Consider the following 18,569-nt stretch of genomic DNA (forward strand, 5'->3'; position numbering starts at 1 on the left):
CTCCGCAGGTCAGATCCGCAGTGGTCTTATAGAATAAGCCCCTCTCTCCACAGGTCAGATCCGCGGTGGTTTTGTATAATAAGCCCCTCTCTCCGCAGGTCAGATCCGCGGTGGTCTTATAGAATAAGCCCCTCTCTCCGCAGGTCAGATCCGCAGTGGTTTTGTATAATAAGCCCCTCTCTCCGCAGGTCAGATCCGCAGTGGTTTTGTATAATAAGCCCCTCTCTCCGCAGGTCAGATCCGCAGTGGTTTTGTATAATAAGCCCCTCTCTCCGCAGGTCAGATCCGCGGTGGTTTTGTATAATAAGCCCCTTCTCCTCTCTCCGCAGGTCAGATCCGCGGTGGTTTTGTATAATAAGCCCCTTCTCCTCTCTCCGCAGGTCAGATCCGCGGTGGTCTTATAGAATAAGCCCCTCTCTCCGCAGGTCAGATCCGCGGTGGTTTTGTATAATAAGCCCCTCTCTCCGCAGGTCAGATCCGCGGTGGTTTTGTATAATAAGCCCCTCTCTCCGCAGGTCAGATCCGCAGTGGTTTTGTATAATAAGCCCCTCTCTCCGCAGGTCAGATCCGCGGTGGTTTTGTATAATAAGCCCCTCTCTCCGCAGGTCAGATCCGCAGTGGTCTTATAGAATAAGCCCCTCTCTCCACAGGTCAGGTCCGCGGTGGTTTTGTATAATAAGCCCCTCTCTCCGCAGGTCAGATCCGCAGTGGTTTTGTATAATAAGCGCCTCTCTCCGCAGGTCAGATCCGCAGTGGTTTTGTATAATAAGCCCCTCTCTCCGCAGGTCAGATCCGCGGTGGTTTTGTATAATAAGCCCCTCTCTCCGCAGGTCAGATCCGCGGTGGTTTTGTATAATAAGCCCCTCTCTCCGCAGGTCAGACTCGCTGTGGTCTTATAGAATAAGCCCCTCTCTCCGCAGGTCAGATCCGCGGTGGTTTTGTATAATAAGCCCCTTCTCCTCTCTCCGCAGGTCAGACTCGCTGTGGTCTTATAGAATAAGCCCCTCTCTCCGCAGGTCAGACTCGCTGTGGTCTTATGGAATAAGCCCCTCTCTCCGCAGGTCAGATCCGCGGTGGTTTTGTATAATAAGCCCCTCTCTCCGCAGGTCAGATCCGCGGTGGTTTTGTATAATAAGCCCCTCTCTCCGCAGGTCAGATCCGCGGTGGTTTTGTATAATAAGCCCCTCTCTCCGCAGGTCAGATCCGTGGTGGTTTTGTATAATAAGCCCCTCTCTCCGCAGGTCAGATCCGCAGTGGTTTTGTATAATAAGCCCCTCTCTCCGCAGGTCAGATCCGTGGTGGTTTTGTATAAGCTCCTCTCTCCGTAGGTCAGATCCGTGGTGGTCTTATAAAATAAGCCCCTCTCTCCGCAGGTCAGATCCGCGGTGGTCTTATAGAATAAGCCCCTCTCTCCGCAGGTCAGATCCGCGGTGGTTTTGTATAATAAGCCCCTCTCTCCGCAGGTCAGATCCGCGTTGGTTTTGTATAATAAGCCCCCTTCTCCTCTCTCCGCAGGTCAGATCCGCGGTGGTTTTGTATAATAAGCCCCTCTCTCCGCAGGTCAGATCCGCGGTGGTTTTGTATAAGCCCCTCTCTCCGCAGGTCAGATCCGCGGTGGTTTTGTATAATAAGTCCCCTTCTCCTCTCTCCGCAGGTCAGATCCGCAGTGGTCTTATAGAATAAGCCCCTCTCTCCGCAGGTCAGATCCGCGGTGGTTTCGTATAATAAGCCCCTCTCTCCGCAGGTCAGATCCGCGGTGGTTTTGTATAATAAGCCCCTTCTCCTCTCTCCGCAGGTCAGATCCGTGGTGGTCTTATAGAATAAGCCCCACTCTCCGCAGGTCAGATCCGCGGTGGTTTCGTATAATAAGCCCCTCTCTCCGCAGGTCAGATCCGCGGTGGTTTTGTATAATAAGCCCCTCTCTCCGCAGGTCAGACTCGCTGTGGTCTTATAGAATAAGCCCCTCTCTCCGCAGGTCAGATCCGCGGTGGTTTTGTATAATAAGCCCCTCTCTCCGCAGGTCAGATCCGCAGTGGTTTTGTATAATAAGCCCCTCTCTCCGCAGGTCAGACTCGCTGTGGTCTTATAGAATAAGCCCCTCTCTCCGCAGGTCAGATCCGCGGTGGTTTCGTATAATAAGCCCCTCTCTCCGCAGGTCAGATCCGCAGTGGTTTTGTATAATAAGCCCCTCTCTCCGCAGGTCAGACTCGCTGTGGTCTTATAGAATAAGCCCCTCTCTCCGCAGGTCAGATCCGCGGTGGTTTTGTATAATAAGCCCCTCTCTCCGCAGGTCAGATCCGCAGTGGTTTTGTATAATAAGCCCCTCTCTCCGCAGGTCAGACTCGCTGTGGTCTTATAGAATAAGCCCCTCTCTCCGCAGGTCAGATCCGCGGTGGTTTTGTATAATAAGCCCCTTCTCCTCTCTCCGCAGGTCAGATCCGCGGTGGTTTTGTATAATAAGCCCCTCTCTCCGCAGGTCAGACTCGCTGTGGTCTTATAGAATAAGCCCCTCTCTCCGCAGGTCAGATCCGCGGTGGTTTCGTATAATAAGCCCCTCTCTCCGCAGGTCAGATCCGCGGTGGTTTTGTATAATAAGCCCCTTCTCCTCTCTCCGCAGGTCAGATCCGCGGTGGTTTTGTATAATAAGCCCCTCTCTCCGCAGGTCAGACTCGCTGTGGTCTTATAGAATAAGCCCCTCTCTCCACAGGTCAGACCTGCTGTGGTCTTATAGAATAAGCCCCTCTCTCCGCAGGTCAGATCCGTGGTGGTCTTATAGAATAAGCCCCTCTCTCCGCAGGTCAGATCCGCGGTGGTTTCGTATAATAAGCCCCTCTCTCCGCAGGTCAGATCCGCGGTGGTCTTATAGAATAAGCCCCTCTCTCCGCAGGTCAGATCCGCGGTGGTTTCGTATAATAAGCCCCCTTCTCCTCTCTCCGCAGGTCAGACTCGCCGTCGTGGAAGCTCTGGGTCCTATGAGTCACTTACTTCCAAATGAGAGACTGGAAGAGCAGCTCCCGCGCCTGGTCTCAGGGATTCTGTCTCTCTACAAGAAGAACGTTGACTCTTTCTATGTGACTAAGGTGAGGTATTGTACCGGGTGTGGCTGACAGTGCAGTGCATTCTGGGTAATGTACAGGAGACCATGAGGCACATTAAGCGTAATGACCTTGATGAAACGACAACATGCGCTGAAATAGGAGTTGCTGGTGGCAAACTGGATAATTACCTGTGTTCCTCATACGCTCAGTGTGAGATCTATTTATTTTATTATTTTTTTTTAATATACTTTTGTGGAATAATTAAAAAGTATATTTAGTTTGTCTGCCTGTAACGGGCGGATTTGTTATCTCCCGGTTTGTGTTACTTTGTCAGAGCTTCTGTCAGATCTTGGAGAGTTCAGTGGCGAATGGAAGTCGTACGCTGGAGCCTCAGATGGAATCCATACTCGCGGCCTTACACTCCCAGGTGACCTCACCATTATTCCAACCTGTATATCCAGGTGTTACTGGACATTAGTCTATCACACCCGTTACAGTCTAATAATGTGATGGGGAAGGGGGAATTTCTGGGTGTATCTTGCACGTAATCAGATCCTTATGTAGATTAAACTAATAACGCTTCCTGTCTGAGCAGCCGCTGCAGGACATTGGTCTGATCGGTGGGTTGAGCGCTTTGGCCGCCATGTTTCTCTTTCTTCCCTCTTGTAATGTAACTTTATTCCCGCCCAGCTCTGCTCCTCCCTGGAATCCTCCTCTCCGATGATGGTGAGAAACCAGAACGAGGCTCTGCGCTGTTTCACAGTTCTGGGTAAGACGGGTGATTGATTCTCCGCTCCGCTGATTGAGGTTATAACTATCCGATCCATACACTGGTGTCATGTCTGTATAGGGGGCACATAGACCATGTTTCTTATTAATGGGAGTGGCCATATAAACTTTTGTGTGGCGTTAAAACGAAATCTCAGTCAGCAATAGAACAGCGTCACTTAGTAACATAGTTATCATTTATTAGTATTTTAATGAATGTATAATGACTATTTTCTTACTACCATATCGCGCTGTATCTGTTTTTATTCCTGTGTCTCCCGGTGTATGTACAGTCACACTGCTGTCCCTGCGTTATATCCTCATATCACGCTGTACCCTGGTACATTCCTGTGTCTCCCGGTGTATGTACAGTCACACTGCTGTCCCTGCGTTATATCCTCATATCGCGCTGTATCCCGGTGTATGTACAGTCACACTGCTGTCCCTGTGTTATATCCTCATATCGCGCTGTACCCTGGTACATTCCTGTGTCTCCCGGTGTATGTACAGTCACACTGCTGTCCCTGTGTTATATCCTCATATCACGCTGTACCCTGGTACATTCCTGTGTCTCCCGGTGTATGTACAGTCACACTGCTGTCCCTGTGTTATATCCTCATATCGCGCTGTACCCTGGTACATTCCTGTGTCTCCCGGTGTATGTACAGTCACACTGCTGTCCCTGCGTTATATCCTCATATCACGCTGTATCCCGGTGTATGTACAGTCACACTGCTGTCCCTGTGTTATATCCTCATATCGCGCTGTATCCCGGTGTATGTACAGTCACACTGCTGTCCCTGCGTTATATCCTCATATTGCGCTGTATCCCGGTGTATGTACAGTCACACTGCCGTCCCTGCGTTATATCCTCATATCGCGCTGTATCCCGGTGTATGTACAGTCACACTGCTGTCCCTGTGTTATATCCTCATATCACGCTGTACCCTGGTACATTCCTGTGTCTCCCGGTGTATGTACAGTCACACTGCTGTCCCTGTGTTATATCCTCATATCGCGCTGTACCCTGGTACATTCCTGTGTCTCCCGGTGTATGTACAGTCACACTGCTGTCCCTGCGTTATATCCTCATATCGCGCTGTACCCTGGTACATTCCTGTGTCTCCCGGTGTATGTACAGTCACACTGCTGTCCCTGCGTTATATCCTCATATCGCGCTGTACCCTGGTACATTCCTGTGTCTCCCGGTGTATGTACAGTCACACTGCTGTCCCTGTGTTATATCCTCATATCGCGCTGTACCCTGGTACATTCCTGTGTCTCCCGGTGTATGTACAGTCACACTGCTGTCCCTGTGTTATATCCTCATATCGCGCTGTATCCCGGTGTATGTACAGTCACACTGCTGTCCCTGTGTTATATCCTCATATCGCGCTGTCTCCTGGTGTATGTACAGTCACACTGCTGTCCCTGCGTTATATCCTCATATTGCGCTGTATCCCGGTGTATGTACAGTCACACTGCTGTCCCTGCGTTATATCCTCATATCGCGCTGTCTCCCGGTGTATGTACAGTCACACTGCTGTCTCTGTGTTATATCCTCATATCGCGCTGTATCCCGGTGTATGTACAGTCACACTGCTGTCCCTGTGTTATATCCTCATATCACGCTGTACCCTGGTACATTCCTGTGTCTCCCGGTGTATGTACAGTCACACTGCTGTCCCTGCGTTATATCCTCATATCGCGCTGTATCCCGGTGTATGTACAGTCACACTGCTGTCTCTGTGTTATATCCTCATATCGCGCTGTATCCCGGTGTATGTACAGTCACACTGCTGTCTCTGTGTTATATCCTCATATCGCGCTGTATCCCGGTGTATGTACAGTCACACTGCTGTCCCTGTGTTATATCCTCATATTGCGCTGTATCCCGGTGTATGTACAGTCACACTGCTGTCCCTGTGTTATATCCTCATATCGCGCTGTATCCCGGTGTATGTACAGTCACACTGCTGTCCCTGCGTTATATCCTCATATCGCGCTGTATCCCGGTGTATGTACAGTCACACTGCTGTCCCTGTGTTATATCCTCATATTGCGCTGTATCCCGGTGTATGTACAGTCACACTGCTGTCCCTGCGTTATATCCTCATATCGCGCTGTATCCCGGTGTATGTACAGTCACACTGCTGTCCCTGTGTTATATCCTCATATTGCGCTGTATCCCGGTGTATGTACAGTCACACTGCTGTCCCTGCGTTATATCCTCATATCGCGCTGTATCCCGGTGTATGTACAGTCACACTGCTGTCCCTGTGTTATATCCTCATATCGCGCTGTATCCCGGTGTATGTACAGTCACACTGCTGTCCCTGTGTTATATCCTCATATTGCGCTGTATCCCGGTGTATGTACAGTCACACTGCTGTCCCTGCGTTATATCCTCATATTGCGCTGTATCCCGGTGTATGTACAGTCACACTGCTGTCCCTGCGTTATATCCTCATATCGCGCTGTACCCTGGTACATTCCTGTGTCTCCCGGTGTATGTACAGTCACACTGCTGTCCCTGCGTTATATCCTCATATCGCGCTGTATCCCGGTGTATGTACAGTCACACTGCTGTCCCTGCGTTATATCCTCATATCGCGCTGTATCCTGGTACATTCCTGTGTCTCCCGGTGTATGTACAGTCACACTGCTGTCCCTGTGTTATATCCTCATATCGCGCTGTATCCTGGTGTATGTACAGTCACACTGCTGTCCCTGTGTTATATCCTCATATCGCGCTGTATCCCGGTGTATGTACAGTCACACTGCTGTCCCTGCGTTATATCCTCATATTGCGCTGTATCCCGGTGTATGTACAGTCACACTGCTGTCCCTGCGTTATATCCTCATATTGCGCTGTATCCCGGTGTATGTACAGTCACACTGCTGTCCCTGTGTTATATCCTCATATCGCGCTGTATCCCGGTGTATGTACAGTCACACTGCTGTCCCTGCGTTATATCCTCATATTGCGCTGTATCCTGGTGTATGTACAGTCACATTTGTGTTATTAGTTTGTTCCGTTTTGCAGCCTCCAAGTTTCCAGACCATTTGCTGTCATTCCTGCTCCCAAAACTAGAGACAAATAACCCCAAAATGCGTGTCGGGACCCTGATAATCATGAAGCAAGTCATCAACTCTGCTGGTGAGTGGTTCTATACGTTACCCTGTATCACATAGTTCTGTAATGTCCTCTCTTCTCTCTGATACATGAGGTTTGTGAATTGGTCTCGGCCATCTAGGTGGAAATGACTTGTAAATCTGTCTGAGGCGCCGGGGTGGTCGAGTCTGTACTATTGGGGCTTTAGCGGTGAGCGATCCTGCATGTCCCCCTTGTAGAGCCACTTGCCTCAGAGCCCTGGTCGTGTAGAGTATTATTGTGCTTGGCGTGTGACGCACAGATACGTAGCAGTGCCGGGGGGCTCGGCGTTTCCCGCTAGAGTCCCGTTCGGTATTAGGTGATTAGTTGCTCATCTGACATCACCCGTAGTAGATTTATACCGGAGACGGGACATGGAGTAGCTTCCAGTATCATAGACTGTAATTTGTTTGTTGACTGCAGTTTGTGTCTTGGTTTCAGTATCGTTGATGGAAGTGAAGAAACCGTTGATTCTATCTGCTGTGAGATATCCCCTTCAAGATGGCAGCAACAGGGTAAGTGTCAGGGACCTGCCACAACTCTCCCATCACTGTCCATCTGTCACAGGAGCGAGTGCGTGTTTGTCACTTCTATATTGCGTTACAATACGTCCGATGTGTGACCGGCTTGTGTCACCTGTGATGTATTTCTGTAACCTACAACACTCGGCACGTGGACCTCTGGTCTCTAACATAGTCGGCCCATTACTCCAGTACTCCAATAAGGAGTTGGAAGGAGAGGGCTGGCTCCACGTTCCACACTAGCTGCTGTCTGTTGGTTGGAGGTGCTGGTTACACCCTAACACAGTGTTATTGTCTTGTTTGTATGCCCTTATAGAATGTAGTGTCCTGGAACTTCATGCTGGACAGGCCTTGAGATTTAAGCATTGGCCGGATTCCTCCTTCGGCGGTGGGAGTCGCAGTCAGTGTATCCTCCTCCTCCGGGGCCTTTTGCTATTACTTGTAGTATTTCATGTTTGTATTTTGTTTTTGTACTTTGTGAGGGACGGCCTCCGCTGTAGAGGGGAGACATGTTTGGAAGGGAGTGTCTGGCTGGGACCCGCTCCCACCCCCTGACCAAACCATGCCTCCCTTGCTTCCACCAAAATAACGGTCAGATTCTTATGCATCTTCTGTCTCTCTCCTGCTGTTCCGGATGTCTCCCGGGAAGCTGCTGCTTGGTGGAGCATTTAGTTCTGACTACAAGTAGTAGTAGTAGTAGTAGTAGTAGGGCGCCACAGTGCTCCGCAGCGCTCTACAGACATGAGATCAAAGGGTATGGAGGACCCTGCTCCTTAGAGAGCTTACATTCTAAGTGGGAGAGGGCACAGCTGAAACAAAAGGAGTGAGTGTGGCTCAGAGTGGAGATTGGGATAGTTGTGAGGGTGCATTAATGTGAATAGTGTTATCAAGGATAAGGTCACCTCTAAAAAAGAGATGGATTTTCAGAGAGCGTTTAAAATTTGAAGGCTGTGGGAAAGTCTGCGCGAGCCTGGTAGGGAATTCCATAAGGTAGAAGCAGCACGGAGAAGTCTTGTAGGCGGGAGTGAGAGGTGGTTACCAGAAACGAGACAAGGTGCAGGTCAGAGGTAGATCTAGAGGAAAGAATATATTGATATGAGATTTAAGATGTATACAGGGGTAGAGTTGTTGGGGGCTTTGTAGGTAAGGGTGAGTAATTTGAATTTGATTCTGAAGGACACAGGGAGCCAGTGTAGGGATTTGAGGAGTGGTGCAGCAGATGTGAAGCGTTGAGCGAGGAAGATCAGTCTTGCAGCAGCATTTAGGATTGAAGGGTGAATATATGGGTGTCAGGAATGCCAGATAGCAGGAGGTTGCTGTCAAGACGAAAGATGATGAGAGAATGGATAAGAGTAAGAATATGGCGTATTCTAGCAATGTTTTTAAGGTGGAATCGACAGGACTGGGAGAGTCTGGATGTGAGGAATAAAGCAGAGAGCAGAGACAAGTGTGACACCAAGGCAGCGGGAGACTGAGGAAATTGTGGAGTTATTGACATTGAGGGAGATTTGAGGGCAGGTGGTGACTCTGATAGGAGGGAAGAAACTAAGCTCTGTTTTGGATATGTTGAGCTTTAGGTGGCGTTGGGACATCCATGTGAAGATACCTGAAAGACAGTAGAGTACATGAGATAGTACATAAGGAGATAGATTTGGGAGTCATCAGCGTAGAGGTGGTATTGGAGGCTGAATTAGTGCCCCAAGAGACGAGGTGTACAATGAAAAAAGTAAAGGGCCAAGAACAGAGCCTTGTGGGACCCCAGCAGATAGTGGGAGTGGAGGGGAGGATGTGCCAGAGGTAGAAAGTGAACCAGGAAAGGACTGTGTCACGAAGGCCAATGGAGGGAACGGTGTGTAGGAGAAAACGGTGATCAACAGTGTGAAAGCCGCAGAGAGGTCCAGGAGAATGTGTATGTAGAAATCCCCATTAGACTTTGCAGTAAGTAGATCATTGATCACTTCTGTGAGAGCAGTTTCAGTAGAATGTTGGGGGCTCTCTGATTGCAGAGAGTCGAGAATGACGCGAGAGTCGAGAATGACGCGAGAGTCGAGAATGTCAGACAGACGTTTGTACACTAATCAGCAAAAAAAATGTACAAAAGAACAGCACTGTAAAGAGTAGGGATGTATGTGCATCAATAATAAAAATCACTCTATAAAATCTAAAAATGAAGCTAAAGAATTGGTTCCAATAATAAAAAGAAGAACTTATTACATCCAAATAAAAATATACAATATCTATAGAAACGCAGCAATGTGGAATAAGAAAGCTTCTATGACTGGCAAATGATGGTCGGTGCACAAGTCCCTGAAACACTTTGAATTTCAACACAATTCTCTTCAGGAATCCTCCAATGATATATTCAAGAACAACTTATTCTCAAAGTAATGATGGTATATTGGAGTACCGATCCCGAGATATTCTCTACGGATAATCTGTTGATATAACAAGTAGGTGTTCAGTGGATGTTTCAATGTGTAGGACTCATGTCTCTCCTTTGAGGCTTCCACAATAAAGATCAATGGACCATACACACAAAAAGGGAACTTCTCTTACTGGTAAATAGTCCACTTCTCGTGGCCTCCGGAGGGTCTGAAAAGCAGCCAACTTAAACGATCATCCGCAGGTTTCCCCCGCTAGTGTATAGTTCCAATACTCACTGCATAGATAGCGCTGTGCGTCTCCACTCACGTCTATCCAGAAACGAGAGGAGCAGGATTATAGTTCCACATGAAAGGTTCCTATCTGACCAGCTTTATGAAGGAGCTCATGTCCTATGCTGAGTCACTGACGCATTTCATCCTGTACAACCAGAACTTTCTCAAAGCCTGTTTGTGCACTAATCGCTCAGTAAGCAAGGGGAGGAGAAAATAGGGTGGTAGTTGGAGAGAGGCTGGATGGAGAGATGGTTTCTTTAGAGTAGGTGAGATGAGCGCATGTTTATAGGAGGATGGAAATGTGCCAGTGGAGAGAGACAGGTTGAAGAGGTGAGTTAGAGGTGGAGGAGAGGGAGTGGAGTAGTCGGGATGGAAGAGGGTCGAGGGGACAGGTTGTAGGGTGAGATGAGTGCAGAGACTTCGTCTTCAGTTATTGGACAGAATGAATTCGGGGTGGATTGTGGAGTGTAGGTGAAGGTGGGTGGAGTGAGTGGAATTTACCATGAGGAAATATCTTGTCGAATGGTGTCCATTTTGTCTTTGCCCATGATTTTGCCACCTATTTCAGTGAGGGAGATGGTGCAGGTGGGCAGAGAAGTGAGTAGAACATGGCAAAGAGGCGACGGGGGTTAGATGATTGGGTGGATATTAGAGATTTGAAGAATATTTGTTTGGTGATTGAGATGGCAGCGCTGTAAGATGAGAGGATGAATTTCTAGTCTCCTCCAGTGGCGCTCTGCAGTGCAGGTAATAGGAATGTGTCACATGACCTCCGCTCCCTCAGTCCTTATTTTGCAGACACGTTGTTTGCAGGTTACTTACTGTGTGTTGTGGTCTCCTGGCAGGTGAGGAAAGCGATGGTCCAGCTGATCAGTTCCATGGCTCACCACGGATACCTGGAACAGGCCGGAGGAGAGGTCATGCTGGAGTACATCATCCGGCTGTGCTGTCTGTCACCCGACGCCTCGGTAGGACATCATCCTACGTACACATGTAGCACGCGTGTCTAGTCTATTGTACATCAGCCTGAGTCATTTCCTTACCGCCTAACATTAACTGCACATGGCTGTGTCGAATAGATATATACACACATTTACATGTCATGGACGCGTCCCCCTCACATGTCGCCAACGAGCCCCCCCCCCCCTCGCATGTCACCGACGCCCCCGCTCCCTGCCCGCCATCGATGGGCCCAGTGATGACCAGACAACTTGACTTTAAGGGGTCACTTTCTGTGCTTATCTGTGTCTGGCTCGGGGGAATATATATGATTAGACAATTCACTGTAAAGTCCCATTGGAGCCTGGCATGAAGTGATCCTGTATGCTACACTGTGTATGTACCCAACATCCCACGTGGCTCCAACGGGGCTTTACACTGAATTGGATCCGCCCCACTGTATTACATTATCTCTCACTGCTGGCTGGAGGCAAACGTAGGGATCTGTGTCTGCCACCTCCTTACCGGCACTCTTATAGTCATCCTTTCCAGAACTGACATCGCACCCCTTCCCCTCCTTACTAGACCACGCCCCAAGCTGTTTTAGCTGTAAGGATTACCAGCCCTTCAGTTTAATAGACGGAAGAGCTCAGAGAAGTGATAATTTACTGATTTACTGGTACAATTAGTCCTACAGCAATATGTATATACATTTATTCCTGCCGATACGCACAGCGCCGAGTGCTCGGATCTCTGTCCAGTTAGTGCGATCGGCTCCTCGTGGTGGGATTAATAACCGACTGTTCCTCCTGCCCCCTCTTCTCTTCAGCTGCGCCGGCAGGAAACTGAGGACGTGACGGAGGAGACCGTGCGGAGGATCAGTATTAACACCCTGTACCTGATCAGCACGACGGTGGACTGTATGCAGAACGTGAGTCCTGTGCCTGGGAAAGGGAGACAATCAGGAAGGGGCTGACCAGATGGGCATCAGTTTATACTGGTCAGACTTCTATAAGCCACAGTTACTGTACATGGACAACTGTACATGGTCACCTCATGTACTAATACAAGGGGTGGAGAGTGCTTTACTAAGATGTCCTGGGGGGTGTAGAGGGCTCTGTGGGGGGGGGGGGTCATAGGATGCTCTCTAGAGATGTCCTGTGGGGGGGGTGTAGGGGGCTCTGTTGGGGGTCAGAGGATGCTCCCCGGAGACACCCTGGGGTTGGGGGGTGTAGAGGGGTGTGGGGGGGTCATAGGATGCTCTCTAGAGATGTCCTGTGGGGGGTGTAGGGGGCTCTGTTGGGGGTCAGAGGATGCTCCCCGGAGACGCCCTGGGGTTGGGGGGTGTAGATTGCTATGTAAAGGTGCTTTGTCCTGAGCATGCGGGGGCGGGTAGTTGTGTTTAATTGTTTCCTGGTTTCCATTTTTCAGATCTTGTGGCCATACCTCCTGGAATTTGTAGTCCCCATACAATTCACGAATGCTTTGACCTCTGTATGTAAAAGCCTGGTCCACCTGGCTCAGAAGAAGCAGGAGCAAGACGTGGAGAAGTTCCTCATAAACTACAATGTGAACGGTGGGCGCCTCTCGTCTTCTCATCGCCTGTCGCACGTTGCGTCTTTCTGGCCTCTATCTTCTCAGCTCTTCTCTCTGCCGTCTTCTATGTAACCGATCTGATTCTCTTACTGCATTGTCTGATCCACACACGTTTTCCCCTCTCCTACTTTTTGTCTTCGCAGTGAATCTTCCGTCTCCTTACGCTTTATTCGCACGGCTCCTGGTAAGTACAATGTTAGATTTTGTGGTTGATTTATGGGGTTGTACAGTTGTCCCGAGAGATTGCAGAGGTCTCTGCTGGTATCTGTGGTTCACCAAGACGACTGTAGCTGCTTCCATACGTCACTTCTGGGGAGGCAGTGTCCCTTCTCCCCTCTAAAGTCTACACGTTCAGTTCTATATTGATGGTGAAGTTCTACAGAATAGAACGGCTTCCGGTTAGTTGGTACAACCCAAGAGGGAACTCTTCCTAGATCTCACCTATAGGATCAGACCTGGAAATGCCACAGGCAATAATGCATCTCACTGGGTCCTCCAGGGGGACATTATCTGTGTATACCGGTAGTTTTGTGTCTTGTTGGCATGTGATTTAGGACAGGGGGAATATGTTAGATGACATAAGATGAACTGGTTGCAGATGGTGGATTCTTTGTGCGTTATTTAGGTGGTGTCTGCATCCCTGGAACCCAATGACGGAAGGAACTGTGCAGCTCTACGTCTACTCTCTGTAATGCAGCTTAACATTCACCCAACTATCGGACAGTGCTGGGACCAGGAGATCCCCAAACTGCTGCAGTGCCTGGAAGGTAGGACAGACCCACCTAACACCATAGTGTAGTCCGTACAGCGAGTGCGCCAGGACCAGCCCCTTCACACACTGCAGTCACAGCACAGACATCTGATAACATGCTTCTGGCACGTGTACTGTGGTGATTATTAGGAAATAATATTACGTTTTATGTGATTTCGGAGGTTTTGTGCAGGAACAAGTGGCTGGAGAGTAACGTTGCCGCCTCTGGCTAGTACTGCACACCTGAGTATTACACTGGCATGGAACTAGACCTGACCCATGTTCCTGATGGCCCCATAAAATCACATGACCAGTCAGTCACCTGTCTCCTAATCCTGATGAGTCACATGACCAGTCACCCTATGCCCCAGTCTCTGTACAAGACAAGGTCATATGTGATCTGTGTACAGGACAATGATGTCTTATTAATCTATAAATCCCTAATAAGGTATTATATACCCGTCTGGCTCAGGGGGTACAATTATTAGCGTGAAAGTTCCAGAAATCTCTGGATGCATTAACCCTGATTTGGCTTCTTGTAGAATCCGATGGGAAGACTCTGCAGCTGAGAGACTGGGAGGATAAGTTACTCAAGGTAAGGCCACAAAAGCCACCATTCCTGGGATGAGACCACTAGGGGGCAGTGTGGTCAGTTCACATCCAGCTATGGCTCCATTAGGAATATCTGTAGTATTGGGGAATATTCCCTCTCTCTGCTGCGTGTCATATGCTCAGAGCTGGCTCTATTATCTGTCATTGTCCTGTCTAGCTCCTGGTGGACTCTCTGCAGGCTGTGTCTGATGATGGCTGGATCTGTCAGCTGTCGCAGGAGATGAGGAAACAGCTGAACTCCTATAGCGGTTCACCGGTGGAGAAGGTTAGTAACGGCCGGAGACCCTCCAGGATTTATATATCTGGATCCATCACTCTCTATAATAAAGTGTCTCCTCGTCTCAGCCTCCAGCCCCTCTTGGATATATATATTTATTATAGAACCAGGAGGGGGTTGGACGCTGAGACACATTATTATAGAGGGTGATGGATCCAGCATTGTTCCTCCCCTTCTTTACCGGCTGCTCTGTGATGAATTCCCTCTGTCCAGCAGAGGACGCTAATGTCCTTTTATTCCTAGAATTTCCTCTACAAATGTATTGGGAGTACTCTGGGGGCCTGTGCCAACCGGGATGTGGTGAGAAGAGAACTCCCAGAGCTGCTGGCATCTGCCCGGTACCAGGATGAAGCTGAGAGAGAGGTAATGCAGAAATGGTGCTGTACCCCCGTGTCCTATTATCTGTACAGCGCTAAGTAATATAATTAGTGCTTAATATCCGATCAGCCTCCACGGCGCTGGCTGTATGTATTTGTGTGTCACCGCGATATCTGTCCTCTGCAGTCTGGGGGTGTCTGGTACCCGGGGGGACAGAGATCTGTAATCTCACAAGTCGTATATAACAGTGACTGATGTCAGGGTCCTGTAATAACTCTCTCTCTTCCCAGGGTCTGGCTGCTGCGTTCGGCATCTGCTCAGCTCATCACTTGGATGACACGCTGGATAAAATGTCTGAGTTCCTGAAATCAGACATCATGAAGAAAAACATGGGCATATTGAACTTATTCAAGGTATGTACAGCTCCAGGGACATTCAGAATGAGGCATTCTGGGAGTGAGATCTGCAGAATGTGGCCTCTGATTGGCTGATTGCCGGTCACAGAGGCATTCTGGGAGTGAGATCTGCAGAATGTGGCCTCTGATTGGCTGATTGCCGGTCACAGAGGCATTCTGGGAGTGAGATCTGCAGAATGTGGCCTCTGGCTGATTGCTGGTGACAGGCGTTTATTCTCCTTTAGTCTATGACTATCAGAGGTCAGGTTCATATACAGGAAATAATGTGTATATGGTTGTGGGCGCTGCAGACCCTAATGTGACATAGATTGTAACTAGCTGAATGACCTGCGTAGCCTTCTGTGCTGGGATGGGGTGTATTTCTGTATCTGAGCTGTATGTCCGTCTTTATGCAACATGTGTATAAGACTCTTTGTTTCTCCCGCTTTGTGGGAGAGTGTTTAATTCTAGGAGGGGGCGGCATCAGAGGTCTCTGTCTCCTTCTTGCATCTCATGGGGTGATGGAGACCCCTCTCCACTGAGGGAACAGGTTCTGCCCTGTCCAGAGATTGTCCGATGTCCTGGTCGGTGCCCCTGTGAGTCGGAGGCTGTAGGAGATTGGTCCCGTCCCGCTATTGGATCTGTTCCTTGGTCAGAAATGCGTTTTCTGTTTATTCGCTGGCTATACGACTCCCTCCCGCCATATGAATGACGCTGTATGTGGGGAATGTTAATTCAATATTCAGACCTCGCTGTAATGGACAAAGCAGAGCCGAGATGTTGTTATGATGATGTTGTATTTCAGGGGGTGTATAAAATGGCTGCTTCTTCCTCTCGGAGGGATTAGTGCTTCCTGACCATCATCTCGGGCTTCTTCCCGCTCTCAGATTGTCTTCTCCTCTGGAAAGAATGTTAATGGGAGAGTTCTGTAGAGAGACTGGTATACGGGGGTGTTCAATCTTCTTTACTGGAATTTTAATGTATGTTTACAGTACGGCTAATGTTTCACCTTGTCCCTGAGTAAATGTCTCTCCCTGCAGCACTACCGGTTGTGCCTTATTTTTGCTTCATCTGAATGCTGGTTTCATGTCCCCATGTCCTACCTGTAATTCACCTGCCTGGCGGCTGGGCGCGGTCCTTCCGCACCTGCCTGGCGGCTGGGCGCGGTCCTTCCGCACCTGCCTGGCGGCTGGGCGCGGTCCTTCCGCACCTGCCTGGCGGCTGGGCGCGGTCCTTCCGCACCTGCCTGGCGGCTGGGCGCGGTCCTTCCGCACCTGCCTGGAGGCTGGGCGCGGTCCTTCCGCACCTGCCTGGCGGCTGGGCGCGGTCCTTCCGCACCTGCCTGGCGGCTGGGCGCGGTCCTTCCGCACCTGCTGGGTGTGGTCCTTCCGCACCTGCTGGGCGCGGTCCTTCCGCACCTGCCTGGCGGCTGGGCGCGGTCCTTCCGCACCTGCTGGGTGTGGTCCTTCCGCACCTGCTGGGCGCGGTCCTTCCGCACCTGCCTGGCGGCTGGGCGCGGTCCTTCCGCACCTGCTGGGCGCGGTCCTCCCGCACCTGCCTGGGGGTCTCACTGATTTATGCCGTGTCACCAATATCTCAGCCTTCAGCTCTAGGTTCAGTCACACGATTGGTGTTGATCTGAGATTCGGATGTCTTCTGTAAATTACACATTTCATACAATACACACTCCAGCGGTTCACTTATATAAACTGATGCACAGAACTGTGCAAAATCACCGAACATTAAATGTACAAAAATCCCCCGACCATATTAATATACCTTCCCAGAATGGCGCTGACGTGCGGAGTCTGACATGGCGAACAGCAAGGGGCGTTTGTTTTGGGGTTTTTTGTTTGTAAAGGACAAAAAAAAAAAAAGCACAAACCATTTTACTGTGAAGTAATGTAAGAGTCTGTGTCCTGGACACATGACATATGTGAGCGGGTTACAGACAGACCGGGTTTATGGAAGCCGGTGACGGTTGTTTGAGAAGGGGTCAGACGGCTTCTGGAAGTAATCTCGGGATGGAAATACAAAATGCTCCATGTAGTGTCACCGTTGTGCAGCTGTCGCCCACAGCAGACTGTGCCCGTAAAATGTGTGTGTGTTTCTCTTTACCCGCCTCGTCAGAATGGCCTGGAATAAGGAGGTGTGATTCTACTCCATGAACTACAGTGTGTAATGTGTAATAACAGTGGGCCTGATTCATCAAGGTACGCAAACTCATACACATCTGCTAAACGGGACTTGAGCTACGTAAAACACCACATACACTGCGCGAACAGAGCAGATACGGCACTCAAAGTCAACTCAATCTCAAACTCCAACGCAAATATAAGGGTTTGCGTCACTCAAAGTATGAAACATGAGTTTGCGTTCCTCGATGAATCAGGCCCAGTGTTATCACATGCAGCGATATCGGCTTTATCTTAGAACTTCTCTCTCCTTTCTGGCAGGGATCGGACGGACGGGCAGCTGGAGAAGATGAAGAGCGCGCTCATCTTGTGTTACGGATACGTCGCAGTCTACGCTCCCACAGAACTTGTGCTTCCTCTGATTGAGTCTGATATCTTGCGGAATGTCTTCTTTATTTTGACACCAAGGTGAGGCCGGGTGCTGCACCCTCGTGCAACCTGAACTATAGTCTATTCCAGATAGTGTATGGTCAGTGCGTAGGGAAGAGGCACCGCGCAGAGCATTACATATGCAGCACACAGCGATTTAGACATAGACGAGGAGCAGAGCATGTATTATCTATGTACAAAGTGCTGTGTACTGTATATATGAGGCATCGCAGAGCATCTATTCTATGTACTGTATATATGAGGCATCGCAGAGCATCTATTCTATGTACTGTATATATGAGACATCGCAGAGCATCTATTCTATATTCAGTACATAGAGGCACCATGTATTTAGCAAAGCCCTGCAGCCATGTAAAGAAAATGACGTATTCAGCTACCTATGACCTCTAACCCCTCTGCTCTCTACGCCGGCCCTGACGTCTGACCCCCCCCCCCCCCTCCCCTTCTGCTCTCTACGCCATGCCCTGACGTCTGACCCCCCTCCCCTTCTGCTCTCTACGCCAGCCCTGACGTCTGACCCCCCCCACCCCCCCCCCTTCTGCTCTGTACGCCGGCCCTGACCGTCTGACCCCCCCCCCCTTCTGCTCTCTACGCCGCCCTGACGTCTGACCCCCCCCCCCCCCCCACCCCCACCCTTCTGCTCTGTACGCCGGCCCTGACCGTCTGACCCCCCCCCTTCTGCTCTCTACGCCACCCTGACGTCTGACCCCCCCCCCCCCCCCCACCCCCCCCCTTCTGCTCTGTACGCCGGCCCTGACCGTCTGACCCCCCCCCCCCTTCTGCTCTGTACGCCGCCCTGATGTCTGACCCCCCCTCCCTTCTGCTCTGTACGCGGGCCCTGACTTCCGACCCCCCCCCCCCCCTCCTCTGCACTGTACGCTGGCCCTAACCCCCCCTCACCCTTCTGCTCTCTACGCCGGCCCTGACGTCTGACCCCCCCCCCCCCTTCCGCTCTCTA

The 18,569-nt window shown here is 50.1% G+C and overlaps 1 protein-coding gene across 1 annotated transcript in view; it reads left to right on the top strand.

The window, feature by feature from the left end:
* Positions 1–18,569, top strand: part of LOC142135144 (maestro heat-like repeat-containing protein family member 1) — a 75,668-nt gene that overhangs the window by 13,616 nt on the left and 43,483 nt on the right. Inside the window, 14 exon segments of the mRNA XM_075194573.1 lie at positions 2,940–3,080; positions 3,373–3,465; positions 3,729–3,807; positions 6,853–6,966; positions 7,402–7,475; positions 10,984–11,106; positions 11,907–12,008; positions 12,509–12,653; positions 12,817–12,857; positions 13,299–13,440; positions 13,967–14,019; positions 14,194–14,301; positions 14,557–14,676; positions 14,922–15,044. Coding sequence (XP_075050674.1) covers positions 2,940–3,080; positions 3,373–3,465; positions 3,729–3,807; positions 6,853–6,966; positions 7,402–7,475; positions 10,984–11,106; positions 11,907–12,008; positions 12,509–12,653; positions 12,817–12,857; positions 13,299–13,440; positions 13,967–14,019; positions 14,194–14,301; positions 14,557–14,676; positions 14,922–15,044 — 1,458 coding nt within the window.

This window comes from Mixophyes fleayi, unplaced genomic scaffold, assembly GCF_038048845.1.
Source record: "Mixophyes fleayi isolate aMixFle1 unplaced genomic scaffold, aMixFle1.hap1 Scaffold_62, whole genome shotgun sequence".
Lineage (NCBI taxonomy): Eukaryota > Metazoa > Chordata > Amphibia > Anura > Limnodynastidae > Mixophyes > Mixophyes fleayi.